The sequence below is a fragment of the Oreochromis aureus genome, linkage group 10 (genome assembly GCF_013358895.1).
Source record: "Oreochromis aureus strain Israel breed Guangdong linkage group 10, ZZ_aureus, whole genome shotgun sequence".
Classification (NCBI taxonomy): domain Eukaryota; kingdom Metazoa; phylum Chordata; class Actinopteri; order Cichliformes; family Cichlidae; genus Oreochromis; species Oreochromis aureus.
This window is the reverse complement of record NC_052951.1, coordinates 14585783-14599612: the sequence shown is the minus strand read 5'-3', so window position 1 is coordinate 14599612 and position 13830 is coordinate 14585783. Positions and strand designations below refer to the sequence as shown.

The window sequence follows — 13830 nt, the reverse complement described above, 5'->3', positions numbered from 1 at the left end:
TCTCTCCACATCTAGTCCAATCAGGCGACAGAGTGGGGAATGGTAAGAAAGACAAGATAATTTAATTTTATTCCCAATACTTTTCCTGTCAACATTCATTCAATGTGCAGCGCAATCCGGCACAAGTTGACACTGAAATAAGAGTCACTCTTTCACCCAGCTTTTAAACAATTTTAGTCCAAAAGCAGAACCCGTCTTTTAACAAGATGATGATAATCACGCGGCACCGCATCCCGCTGAGAACAGCTTTGCAAACACTGCTTTTCCCTCTTAAACTCGACTCCAGCTACTAGTAATATAGCAGTGTTGTCTACTGGCTCTTGCTGACATTAACAGGATACGCCTTTCAAATATCATGGCCTTTGGGACTGGGTCAGGGTTGCTATTTATAGAAGGTCAAGACTTTATGATAGCTTGGTGAGCTGGAGTGATAACTGAAAATAGAGTGGGTTTTAGTTGCTTCACTGCAGCTGATTTTGTGTCTGTTATTGCTTCAGGCTTTGGAACAGATGTGACCTACACATACATGCACTGGATTACTGGTTTGTAATAACTGATAATGCAGCTATGTACAGTAGGTGTGAAATGACAGAGTAGCGAGACAATTTTAAACTTTGCAGTAAAAATTTTTTGGATTGTCAGAGACATACTGCAAGTATAAATAGTGTCACCCTACAGTGTGATTATTAGCACACTTTGTAGAGCTTTGCTTTCAAAGTGCCGCAACAAACCTTTTTTTGAAAAATATCCTCTGGTAGCCAAACAGTCCTGCAAAATATGGGGAAATTAAGCGAGCTGCTGGAGGTGCAGATATCATCAGTAAGGGGTTCTTAAAATTTTGATGACCGACTGCATATTTAGAGACCAGGGGTGCACACATTAAATACTAATACTAGTTTAGTTTTTCTAATGTGTCAGTTTACAGGGTGATGGTTTATTTTGCTGCTCTGATGGCTAGAAAGAGGAATTAATATGGAAGAGATTACTGCCTTGGTTTTGTTCTGTGCTGCTATATGATAGCGCGGCCTGAACTGTGGATTCCCAGAATGCTTGAAGGCCGCCTAAGATGACACCAAGGGTCGCCAGTGGCCTGTGAGCTGCACTTTGAGATCCTTGAACATAACACCAGGCTAATACAGCTAGGCAATTTAAAATAAAAATAAAACTGGAAAAAATACAATGTAGCAACAGATACAATCCTGAGTTTATGGCAAGTAGAATATTTGTACAGCTTATTTTAAATGATTTAATCAGCTTGACTGGAAAGTTTTGATTTTGTGAGTGTAACCACAGTAAAAACCTCCCTTCACTATATAGTGTAAATGACGTTGACTTGTACAATGCTTTGTTCTGATGCCAGTAACACATAACAGATCCCAAAAGGGACTCGTAGTTATCTGCGACTGACATGACTGAGATGTGACATCCTCTGTCCTCAGCATATGCTCCACCCTTTTACCTTAAACAAGCAATCCGCTCCTCCCTCCGCTTAATATTTATAGTTGCACCTTTAAAACTGTGAACCCAGGGCTGTGGTGTGGGTGCCTCTCTTGTTGTGTGTCTGGGACTGGTGGTGTGTACCTGCTGTCATACTGTTTACATTCTCCCAGTGTCAGAGCCCTGAGCTGCGATCACTTGTGCCACCATGTCTAAACCGTTGTCTGACCACGATAGAAGGAAACAGATTTCAGTGAGAGGCCTTGCCGGCGTCGAAAACGTTTCAGATCTGAAGCAAAACTTCAACAGGCATCTCCACTTTACTCTGGTCAAGGACAGAAATGTGGCAACCAGAAGGGATTACTACTTTGCGCTTGCCCACACGGTGCGCGACCACTTGATTGGCAGGTGGATCAGAACCCAGCAGTACTACTATGAGAAAGACCCTAAAGTAAGTTCTAATAAATCCAGGTGTGACAGCCCATCGCCTACAAATCAATTATTAATCTATCTTTTTGGCCATTTGAGTACAAACTTGTATTTTGGGTGGTTATAGAGTAAGAATGGTATAAGGGAAAGATGTTTAGAGAAATTTGTTTCATTACAATTACTTTGGATCTTACACCATTTTATGAAACGCCTGTTTCTTCTGCATTGTTTCACATATTTTAAAGTAAACAGTGGTGTCAAGTACCTGAAGACATTTACTCAGGTTTATTTCTAGTAAATACCTGTAGAAGGTGTAAGCATGTAACACACAGAAAAAAAAAACAAAGATTAAAAGAAATCTGTTTCCTCTTTTCTTTCACATTAATTTAACTTTCTCTTAGCTTTTCAAATTTATCTCATAATCCTTTAAGGAGCTATCTCTGGGCAAAACCACAGCTCCTGTTCCACTCAACCTGCTGCTATGCTGATGCATTAGTCTTATGTATGTGTGTATAACATAAAAATATATCAGTCAAAGGAGCGCCACTTGTCTAATTAATTAGCTTTCTTCTTTAAACTTTGGCACCTTGATATCTGATATTATAATGTTGCCATTTTTTTTTAATGGTAACAAATGGCAACAAGTGTATTGGTGTAGGGATGTAAATACTTCTTCCTCCACTGAGAGCCAAAGCTTTGTATTCTTCAACTGTACCTTCAGCAGCTTGATATCAGTGTAATGCCAAGTCATGACATTTAAACTTCACTGGGGGTTCTTAGCACTCTGCTGGTATGCTGCAGTGCTTATAGTGTGTTGAAACATGAAACCACCCCAAGACCTTCTGTTCCCTTCCTGTCTGACCATACAGCACATGTGTCATATGACCAAATGCCTCTGAGGGTGTCCGAGTTCACTTAAAAGTAGTTGGATTGAAGCTGTATCTCAGCAACCCCAGTATTATTAGCCAACAGCTACAGAAAGAGCCTTAGAAGAACAATATGAAGCTGCCGTTACCACAATATTAGCCGCCACACCGCGTTATTGCTCGAAAATGTCACACGAAACTGTCTGTAATTACAATAGAGGGTTCAGATGCAGAGCAAAACTCAGCTCCAATTCAATTTATTAGTGGGGAAAAATGTTTCTTGCAAGATTATTAATAACCCTACTGAATGAAAGAGATTATTTTTCTTTAATAACGTTAAGAAAATTTGCCTGTACGCCATAGCTTACAATGCACAACTTCAATTTGCAAATTATCTGCACATGCTGCTCCTCACAATAAGTTTGTTGATCGGGCGCTCCAACTCAGAAACCAGCTGAGAGCTTTTTCTGGTGCTCTGCATTGAAAGGTCAAAGGTGAACCTCTTAAAGGTCTTGCACAAGGAGGGAAGACATGCTAGCTTAAGAGCACGTCCACATCTTTGTGCAAAGATCACATCCCGAAGAGTTACTATTGCAACTATTTAAACACTAATAATACACATTCATGGAAAAGCAGAGCCAATCAGCACAAGAAGATGAAACAAAGATAAGATCTGGAACAGAGTCATATATAATTCAGGAGATCCTGTTAGCTCTCTAGTGATATGGGTCTGTCAGATGTATTCATTATTATTTTACACATCCATCTGAACCACTTCTCCTGTTACTCCAGACTTGAACTCCACAATGAAAGGTTATCGGCTCGAGCGGACCTTTACAGTGACCTCTACAGGAGTTATTTTTGCCCAAGCCCAAAATGTTGGGGTTACGCAATACCCGAAGCAATCTGTCGCCCAGTCCCTTCTCTTGCCTCCCCTCCCCCTGCTTTACCTCCACAGCCTGTGTCCACCCTTCCATGTCAGAGAGAAAAAAAAAAAAAAAAAAAAAAAAAACACAACTAAATGGCAAAGGCTAAACAGAGGCTCAGGTGGCATATTTCTCCGCACTCTCAACCATGAAGCCAAATGATGAGACTCGCAGATTTCTTTGACAGTATGGGGTGGGGGTTAGTGGGACCTTTCCCCGACCCTGATCGCAGAATGCCACTTGAGTATTTCTGCTAGTGTTCACAAGACAGTTTTGACCTGTTTGATTGGTAAATATGACACTGATTTTTTTCCTCCTTTTCTTTTTCCACAATGTAGCGTGTGTACTACCTCTCCCTCGAGTTCTACATGGGTCGCACCCTGCAGAACACCATGGTGAACCTCGGACTGGAGAACGCCTGTGATGAGGCCATGTACCAGGTGAGACAAACACGCTTATTTTAATCCGCTTTTAACTGTGAAATTGCTGCTTTCAAATACTGTAACAGAGAGGGAGCATCCCCGAGTCACTGGTTTGCTGTTGTATGCTTTTGTCTCCTTCAGTTGGGTCTGGAAATGGAGGAGCTGGAGGACATGGAGGAAGATGCAGGTTTGGGTAATGGTGGCCTGGGTCGCCTTGCGGGTGAGCATCTTTTCATGCTTTGAATTAAATGAATTCAAAAAGAATTTTTTTTTTTTTTTTTTTTATCCCTGTTGGATGACCTAAATAATGCATTTTTCTTTCTTTCTTTCTCTCTCTTTCTTTCTTTCTTTACAAGAGCTGTGATATTATTGAACCTGTTATGTCCTTCCTTTGGTTTTCAGCCTGTTTCCTGGACTCCATGGCTTCACTGGGCCTGGCTGCCTATGGTTATGGTATCCGCTATGAATTTGGTATCTTCAATCAGAAAATTGTCAATGGCTGGCAGGTTAGAAGATTAAACTTTACGTTCCTTTCAGTGAGAGAAAGCAGCTGCTGTTCCTTTCCTTTTAAGTAACACCAGCTTTGTTTTTAAATCATCTGCTGGAGGAGTCTCCTTTTCATTATCATGACCTGGCATCCCTTTATACCTGGCTCAGCTCAGAAGCCACCCGCTAATGAGCAGTTTTCTGCCTCAATACAAATGTGTGGCTTTACCCAGGTCGAGGAGGCCGATGACTGGCTGCGCTACGGCAACCCTTGGGAAAAAGCACGTCCAGAGTACATGCGCCCAGTTCACTTCTATGGCAGGACCGAGCATCACCCCGATGGCGTCAAATGGGTTGATACTCAGGTGAACATGTGAAACAAAGCAAATAAAACTGAAAGATATTTCTTTGATGATCTACAGTTTTAAATAACTCGCTCTTCATGTTATGGTATTGACAGGTAGTGCTGGCTCTGCCTTATGACACCCCTGTCCCGGGCTACAGAAACAACATTGTCAACACCATGAGGCTGTGGTCTGCAAAGGCGCCGTGCGATTTTAACCTGAAAGACTGTATGTATCTGGCAGAGAGCACGTATTTTCAAAAATACATCTGTTAAATAAGAATTAGCATCAACTAAAATAATTGCTTTTTCCTTATAGTCAATGTCGGTGGCTACATTCAGGCTGTTTTGGACAGAAACCTGGCTGAGAACATCTCCCGTGTGCTGTATCCCAATGATAATGTAAGAAAATATGGCTCTATTACCATTTAATCCACCAGCACTGCACTCTTAGCCCGAGCATACAGATATTAACTTGGATTAGAGGAACTAGAAGAACGTGAATATCAAAGGGATCTCTGTGTGACTGGTTAGACCTTATCTTAGCTCAGCTGGGAGATGGACTTCCATAATTTGGACCACACCTAATGTCCTTTGTGCTCAGCTAGAGCCGATGTGTATTCCCCCAGCTTCCTCTGAAGCTGTGTTTTAAATCTGACAAAAGATCTGACCAACATGTGCCGACTCCTCAAAGGCTCCAGGAGGAGGATTTAGGAGATAACCATCTAGCGTGAGTTATAGCTCACGCCAAGTGTGGTAATTTACGTCTTTGCATTTGAGAACAGAAAGTGTGGTGGACCTCATGATGTAGTGTTACACTGCTGTTCAATCAAGTTTGCACTAGTAATATCGGGATATTATAATAGTAGGGTGATCATTTATTAAATTTAGTCAAAAATGAAAGCTGAGGTTGTTTCAAAACACTGAAAACCAATGTTTCCAGTTTCTTCAGTATATGAAATTGCAAACTGAAGACTTTGTTAAATTCTAAATTTTTGCTAGTTTTTAATCCCTTTATATAATTCCTTCAAGTTGCTTTAATCAGCCTTAAAATGTCTTTGCAAATCCTCTGTTTGGCAAATCAAAACAGCAAATACACAGTATTCTCTTAACTCTTTCAAAAACATATTCATAGCCTCCAACACGTTGGCTTTTACCTCTACTTCTTATTTTGAGGCATGAAAAGCGTGAAATTAATGTCTTTTCCATATTCAAGGGAGATCTGATTTGAACACTGATTAGCTGCACAGTGGACAAATGCAAATGCACGCTTATATACATGTAGTACACTTTGCCAGTATATTGTTAATGGGTGTTAGCATAATGTCTCTGCTTAAGAGATTAGACATAGATCTATTAAAGCTTCACTGAATCTTTTCTCACAAGGCTAATATGTAATTGTGATATTAAAATATTTTAGTGGCCCAGGAAAAAAAGCAGCCACTGATATACAAAAGGCTATGCTTAATGAATAATAAAAGAAAATTCATCTTTGACTGCAGAACAGAAAAAGACAAATATGTGTCTTTACCCGCAGTTCTTTGAAGGAAAGGAGCTCCGTCTGAAGCAGGAATACTTTGTGGTGTCTGCCACCCTGCAAGACATCATCCGCCGTTTCAAGGTCTCTAAGTTTGGCTCCAGGGAGATTGCTCGCACAGACTTCAGCAAACTGCCTGACAAGGTGAAGTGAAAAACTCAACAAAATAGTTTCTGTCAAAAATGAAAAGATTTCCTCATGATGTTCTCCCTGGGTCTTCATTAAATTGCCTCTGTCAGTTTTTTGAACAGGTTGTAGGTGGGTTTTATTGTACCTTAGGAGAATAGTTGAAAAGAATAGTATCTACAAAGCGCTCTGTGGCCCATTCCAATTCGGTTTTGACTTTCTTTAATGTTTTGCATATTCAGGTTGCCATCCAGCTGAATGACACTCACCCAGCCATGGCTATTCCTGAGCTGATGAGGGTTCTTGTTGATGAAGAGAAGCTGAACTGGGAAACGGTGAGTAGTAGATTAATACGACCCCTAAAAGGGTCTTAAAAGGTTATGTTTGCTTTATGTTGATTCACTGCTTTAAATGATCACAGTAAGGTCAGTTTGTTGCACAATATAACAGTAATAGAATGACACATCTGGCTTTAAATTGGTGCGAACATTTCTGTGTGCTACCAGGCTAAAGGTTTGAATGCACAACCAAAAAGCAAGCTGGCCTGTTTGTTTTTGCCAGTAGCAGGAAGTTGAAATGGTTGACACTAGTATAACTGGAGTAAATGTGGACACTCTACCAAGCAAAAGAAACAGAGTTCAGCTGTTGGAAGGGCGAACAAAACAAGAAGTGAACTACAGATGAGAGAGTTCAGAAGCAACTGTTGATCTATTAGGTCACAAAACCCGGATTTTTAAAAAGGAGAAGCGCCCTGTTCTTTCAGCAAGGAGATGGAGTTAAAAACTTGCCTACTGTCACTGCAGTGTTTGACACTTAATGTCTGTCATCATTACCTTGATGATGATAACGGAGGGATACAGGGTGGAAATCAGCTCAGAACTGTTTTTTTTTTTCTGTTCACTAAACCTAATGTCCTGCTGCTGATGGTGAGGCCTGGGACATCTGTGTGAGAACCTGTGCCTACACCAATCACACGGTTCTCCCCGAAGCTCTGGAGCGCTGGCCAGTCGAACTATTTGCTCATCTGCTCCCCCGTCATCTGGAAATAGTCTATGAGATCAACCGCCGCCACCTGGAGGTTAGTTCTGCACATTGCAGCATGTCATAATCTGGGGTGTGCTGGATGCATAGGCCCCTATGGCTCCATATTACTATATATAGCACAGGAAGGACATATTGACGTTGTCCTCTGTGACTAAATGCAAATATAGTTAATGCTCTAATTAATGATTTTAATCTGCTTGATAGGTAAGATAAGTTAAGAAAGACGTATATTAACCTTTAGCATAAATACAGCATGAAACTGAAAAACCTGAAAGGTAAAGAAGCAGAAAAAACAAAATACTTATTCTTACTTTTTTAATAATAATATTCCATTGTGGATTTTAGATTGCTACTGTGTAACGAGACAACAGGAAACCTTATTAAAATGCAAGGACAGACTTCAAAGATTGGCAGGAGAACCAAAATGCTGTAATGTAAAAGTCAAAGGACAAAATGGTCCTGATTGGCTTTTAATTGCAACATCTGTCAGAATAGACTCCCACATTCTTTGTGAACAGAGAGAGACTTGTTTCTGACATAAAGTGGTGGGCAGGTTTTTATGAGCTGTTGCTCAACCAGATAACACACTGACTTTCATCTACTTAAATCCTGACTGAAACTGTCCTACTGGTGGTCTGGTATAATTTTAGAATAGCTGTACTGACCCTACAGTGACAAGTGTGACAAGTAAAATCATATTCAGCAAATGAAATAAAGAAATATAACCTCTGACTTAGTTTATTTTTGCTTCTCATGCACCTTTGAATTTTGCAGAGAGTTGCTGCTAAGTACCCCGGCGATGTGGATCGCCTTCGCCGCATGTCCCTCATTGAAGAAGGCGGACAGAAGAGGATTAACATGGCCCATCTGTGCATTGTGGGTGCACATGCTGTCAACGGCGTGGCTCAGATCCACTCGGACATCCTCAAAGCTACAGTGTACGTCGCTAAACGAAAACTAATCATCCTTTGTAGTGGTAAATCATAATTAACGTCGCACACAGATGCACGAGTGTGTGTAGTAAGTGTATTGCTATCTGTTTCATAAATCCCCATCCTCTGTCATTTCAAGGACTGCACATCATCTGTGTGTTCTGATATATACTATGCTCTCCCGCAGCTTCAAGGACTTCTATGAAATGGAGCCACATAAGTTCCAAAACAAGACCAACGGCATTACTCCTCGCCGCTGGCTGGTTATGTGCAACCCCGGGCTGGCCGAGGCCATTGCCGAGGTTAGCTGTGTTTCAAATATACAAGGGACACAATGCTTAAATTTAGGTTATACTTCACAAAGGACAATGATCAGTCAATTTATTCACTCATTTATTTTTTCACTCTTTTTCTCATTAGAGAATTGGGGAGGACTTCATTCGTGACCTTGACCAGCTGAGGAACCTCGTCAAGTTTGTGAATGATGAGGCTTTCATTCGTGATATTGCCAAAGTGAAACAGGCAAGTAATGTGTTATTTTGTCTAATATGTGTCCAGCATTATGCTCAAAAAGATACAAGAATGCTTGTGAATATGTATAATTGTGTCTGAAGATGGCTGGATATCGAAATCCTGCAGAGAAGCGGCACATATATTTCACATTAAGCAACCTGTGCCTGTTTTCAGACTGCACATACAAACTGTTCTGTAAAATATCTGATGAAAAATTGTTTTTTTCCAGAGACCCAACCTGCTGACCTATTTGTTCCTCTAAGATCAGTGTCAAAGCCTGCATTAACAGTTAATAACTGCAGCATCTACACTGCTAGTCAGCACATATTGGGGTTTACCGCTTCAGTCTGGGAAAAAATGCCATTTTATGAATACTTCCCAAGCCTAGATGGCTGTTGTCCTTGGGGCTTTCAGAGTACACTGCTGCACATGAACAGTAATAGCACCAGGATAGAGGTGGGCCCAGACTGTCAGTTGGGCATGAGTCAGTGGGCTTACCTCAAGGCCTTAGGCACATTGCTCCATGGCTTCTGACACACGCCACATTCAACAAGCGACACTCGCCTCATGTTTGAGCTCATAACACTGGACCACTGGACTGTGACTTTGGTTCATTTAGTTGCATAACAAAGACAATATTTTACAGCAAACAGTTCCAGAAAGGGGAAGGTGTTCTGGGAAACAAGCACTGACTCGGTTAATGAAGACATTCCAGAGATCCACCTCTCATCTCTGACACGTGACAGTCATGTAGCTCTTTTCTGTCTCTGCAACTGACAAGCAAATAAAATGAATACATCATTAGCCCTGAAACCTCCCCAAGGCAGACAGTAGTATAAGCATATGGCCAAAGAGGCATTCCTGACAGTCAGTATTGTGCTTTTTTTTCTCATGCTCTTGTTTTACCATACTTTGGGTGCATACTTTAGGTAGCCCACGCACGCTTTAGGCACCTATGCATTTTTACAGCATACAAATAAGCACAAGTCCAAGTATGACTTATTTTCTTTTTTTTGGAGTAAAATAAATGTTTTGATCATGTAGGAAAACAAAATGAAATTCGCTGTGCACCTGGAGGAGCACTACAAGGTGAAGATAAACCCCAACTCCATGTTTGACATTCAAGTCAAGAGAATCCATGAATACAAGAGACAGCTGCTCAACTGCCTGCACATCATCACTTACTACAACCGTAAGGATGCATTTAAAAGCCTCTGCCATTTTCATTTAATTTGACATTTTCTCAAATCCAAATAACATGTTGCTCCACATCTTTACAGACTGTGTGTCAGAGCCTACGAAAAGGATTTTGCTGCTTGCCTCAGTTTTGTCTCTTTATATCTCCACCAGGCATCAAGAAGGATCCCAACAAGCAGTGGACCCCAAGAACTGTCATGATTGGAGGAAAGGTTTGTATTTTAATTTAACAGCTAGTAACTTTAAATTTATGTCACATTTCAGCACCATTCGATACGAAGTGTTAAGGCTATTTAATATCGTGTCTCTAACTGTGGCTCTCTTGCAGGCTGCTCCTGGATACCACACTGCCAAAATGATTATCCGCCTGATCACGGCTATCGGTGAGGTGGTCAACAATGATCCTGTGGTTGGAGACCGTCTGAAAGTAATCTTTTTGGAGAACTACAGAGTCACACTGGCAGAAAAAGGTAATTACCAAATCACTGCAGAGCAATGACAAATGTTTATTAATATTTATTCTAAAATTTCTCAAACCCCTACTTCTGCCCTTTCCCAGCCATCCCTGCTGCTGACCTGTCAGAGCAGATCTCTACAGCTGGAACTGAAGCCTCTGGCACCGGCAACATGAAGTTCATGCTGAATGGCGCCCTGACCATTGGCACCATGGACGGGGCCAATGTGGAGATGGCAGAGGAGGCCGGTGAAGGAAACCTCTTTATCTTCGGCATGAGGGTGGACGATGTCGAGGCACTTGACAATAGAGGGTAAGGAGACAACATTTATTACTCCTAGCCTCGTATTTGTGTCTGCCTCAAAAATGTTGATCCATGTCTTTTTAATTTCTATAACTACTGTACGTAATATATTTCCAAATCTGTCAGACAAACAAAGATCAACCATCAAGATTTTCTGATATTAAAACATGTGTACACATGCTCTGACAATCCAAACAGAGACTCAAATGTTATGTCCACACAAACTGAGATTTTCCACACTAAAAAGGTGTGGCCTTGGGCTCATATTTTGTATAGGCACTATCTGCTTTTCCCTTGTGAATGATCCAGTTACTACGGCGACAAGCTGGTCCTTCTGTGTTTCTGAATGTGTTTGTTATTTATTTTCTTTCCTGCTTAGATACCACGCCGAAGAGTACTACAACCGTCTGCCTGAGCTGAAACAGGCTATTGACCAGATTGCTGGAGGCTTCTTTAGCCCAAAGCAGCCTGACCTGTTTAAAGAAATTGTCAACATGCTGATGCATCATGACAGGTAGAGACACATCTAACATTGGATGCCTTAGGCTCAGACCTGCATGCACACATACAAATATTGTGTATGAACTTGCTGAACATCCTGGTGTTGCTGCATGCAAAGCAATATTCAGTGCACATGTTCATTCACACATATGCATTTATTCATATGCAACAGGTGAACTTTGTTATTCGCCTGTTATGTTATTATTTGGTTAATGGCATTATTCTCTGCATAGGTTTAAGGTCTTTGCTGACTATGAAGACTACATTAAATGCCAGGAGAAAGTCAATACTCTTTATAAGGTAGGAATTACATGCGAAAGCTGGGAAAAAAAAATGCTTCTTATGTATTCATAGTATGATATAGATAGTTGTCTCATTCACAGTGTTATAGTCTAGTTATTGTTGGCTTATCAATAATTTTTATTCTCCCCTAGAATCCCAAGGAATGGACCAAGAAGGTGATCTACAACATTGCTGGGTGTGGCAAGTTCTCCAGTGACCGCACCATTGCCCAGTATGCTCGTGAGATCTGGGGCGTGGAGCCCACGCTTGAGAAAATCCCCGCCCCCGATGACAAACACTAAAACGTCTACATGACAGCCAACACCGCAGTTTCCCTCGTTGGTTCAACTGTCTTCAGAACCCACACGGAAGATACTGTATGTCTTGCAAAAGTCCCCCACAAACTTTTGTCCACAGCCATTAATCAGTGTCACATATAAGTTTACATTTTTCATACCTGCATATTCGCAGCATCCAGGTTACAGGCTAGTGAAGTAAATCCATTGCAGCTGTCATCAGTGAAGCAGAAACCGCTGTTTAGCTGCTGGAAAGTGGACAAAAGAGATTTGTGTTGGGGCTTGTAGATTTAATAGTGGTATTTTTGTATTCCGAAATATAAAGTCTTGTATTTCCATTTCAGACCCATTCTAAATAAAAAAAAAACTGTCTTAAAAGCCATAAATAAAATCTGACTTATTTATTTTTTTAGCTGTTTCAGGCATGATTCATAATTGTAAAATATAGAATAAACATGCACGTTCATTTAGCTGCAAAGATTATTATTACTGTGTGGCACTTCCTATTCATGCAGTGTGTGTTTCATTTGTAGACTAAATGTACCGCAATAAATATCAAACAACAGTTGCTTTTTTGGAGGAGGTGGGGGTGAGGTGAAGGGGTTGGATTTTTGTGTGTTTTTTTTTTTTAGGCAATTCAACTTACAGTGAATTGGTGAAAAAATGCAGACTATGGACTTTACCTTGACCTGCACAAACAGTTATCGTCAGAATTGCGACTCGACAAAAATCCCAGAATCAGTGTTGATGGACACTGAATGCACCAGCTGTACGCCGGAAAATAAAAACTTCAGCTCATCCAATCATAACAACAACATAAACAACAAAAAGGAAATGATGATATGCCTCCAGTCTATAGTCATGCCATCACCACAATTTTACAGCTTTAAGTGACAGCTGTGATTGTACACTTTGAGCTGCTAAAAGGAAAGGGAGTATAGTTGTGTTTATAAGAGTGAATGGGGAGGAAAAAGTCTGATTAATAACAACGGCATCCACTGAAAAACACAAGGGACAGAAGTGTAATTAGATACTTGTGAATAATAGTGCACGCTCAATCTTCCACAAGGCCTAAATGTCTAATATGTAATTTGAACACTGACGTGAGCGCAGATACGCACATCTATGTGTGTTGTTTGCTGTCTGGGTTTAGAGACTGCACAAATTCAAGCCTCAAACTCTTCTCAGCACAATTTTCTGATGTAAAAGTAACAGAAGTTTTACTACTCATGTAGGTGTTGCACCAATTATTTGTAGTTTTTATTTATTGTTTGAACTATTCAAATTCATGATGGGAGCGTGTTTGCAATGGCACTGTTTACTGGATGGAGTCCAACAGGTTTCCTGTATGTAGGTTAAATCAACTACTGATAGCAATGTAGCACACAGATATGTAGGGTAACGCAAATAGACAAAGAAAACAGAGGGATCAGAGCGCCTGATAAGCCCAAGGCCCCGAGCCCCAGGCTAGACAATACCAGCACGAGACCCACAGGCACTATATCAGTGAGGACAGCACTCTGGTGATAGGATGCAGTTAGAGGCTGTAAATTATCAACGCAAGCTGTTATCATGCGCTTTTACTGATGATACTTGTTGTAGTGAATAAATCCATTCACAGCCTTTATTCCAAAACAATGAATCAAAGCATCATCATTACAAACAGCAGCTCTTCAGCTACTGTTTCTGAGAAACCTTTGGCTGCTTTCTTAGATTATGTTAACAATTTCTCTGC

The 13830-nt window shown here is 40.8% G+C and overlaps 1 protein-coding gene across 1 annotated transcript; it reads left to right on the top strand.

Annotated features, from left to right (window-relative positions):
- Positions 1-1645: 1645 nt before the first annotated feature.
- Positions 1646-12481, top strand: pygma (phosphorylase, glycogen, muscle A). Its single transcript, XM_031760009.2, has 20 exons — positions 1646-1888; positions 3997-4098; positions 4222-4300; positions 4483-4586; positions 4800-4931; positions 5027-5138; positions 5229-5311; positions 6447-6590; positions 6815-6907; positions 7504-7650; positions 8391-8554; positions 8736-8850; positions 8969-9070; positions 10106-10253; positions 10412-10470; positions 10587-10728; positions 10818-11025; positions 11396-11530; positions 11751-11817; positions 11952-12481. Exons 1-20 carry the CDS (start codon positions 1646-1648, stop codon positions 12099-12101), a joined length of 2529 nt encoding a protein of 842 aa, XP_031615869.1. The 3' UTR covers positions 12102-12481.
- The last annotated feature ends 1349 nt before the right edge of the window (positions 12482-13830 follow it).

What these genes read in the sequence shown, in the direction of transcription:
- pygma (XM_031760009.2), top strand. Translation starts at nt 1,646, where the DNA reads ATGTCTAAACCGTTGTCTGACCACGATAGAAGGAAACAGATTTCAGTG. An exon ending in GTGATGAGGCCATGTACCAG is followed by an intron (nt 4,099 to 4,221) that starts GTGAGACAAACA and finishes TGTCTCCTTCAG; the next exon opens with TTGGGTCTGGAAATGGAGGA. An exon ending in CGATTTTAACCTGAAAGACT is followed by an intron (nt 5,139 to 5,228) that starts GTATGTATCTGG and finishes TTTTCCTTATAG; the next exon opens with TCAATGTCGGTGGCTACATT.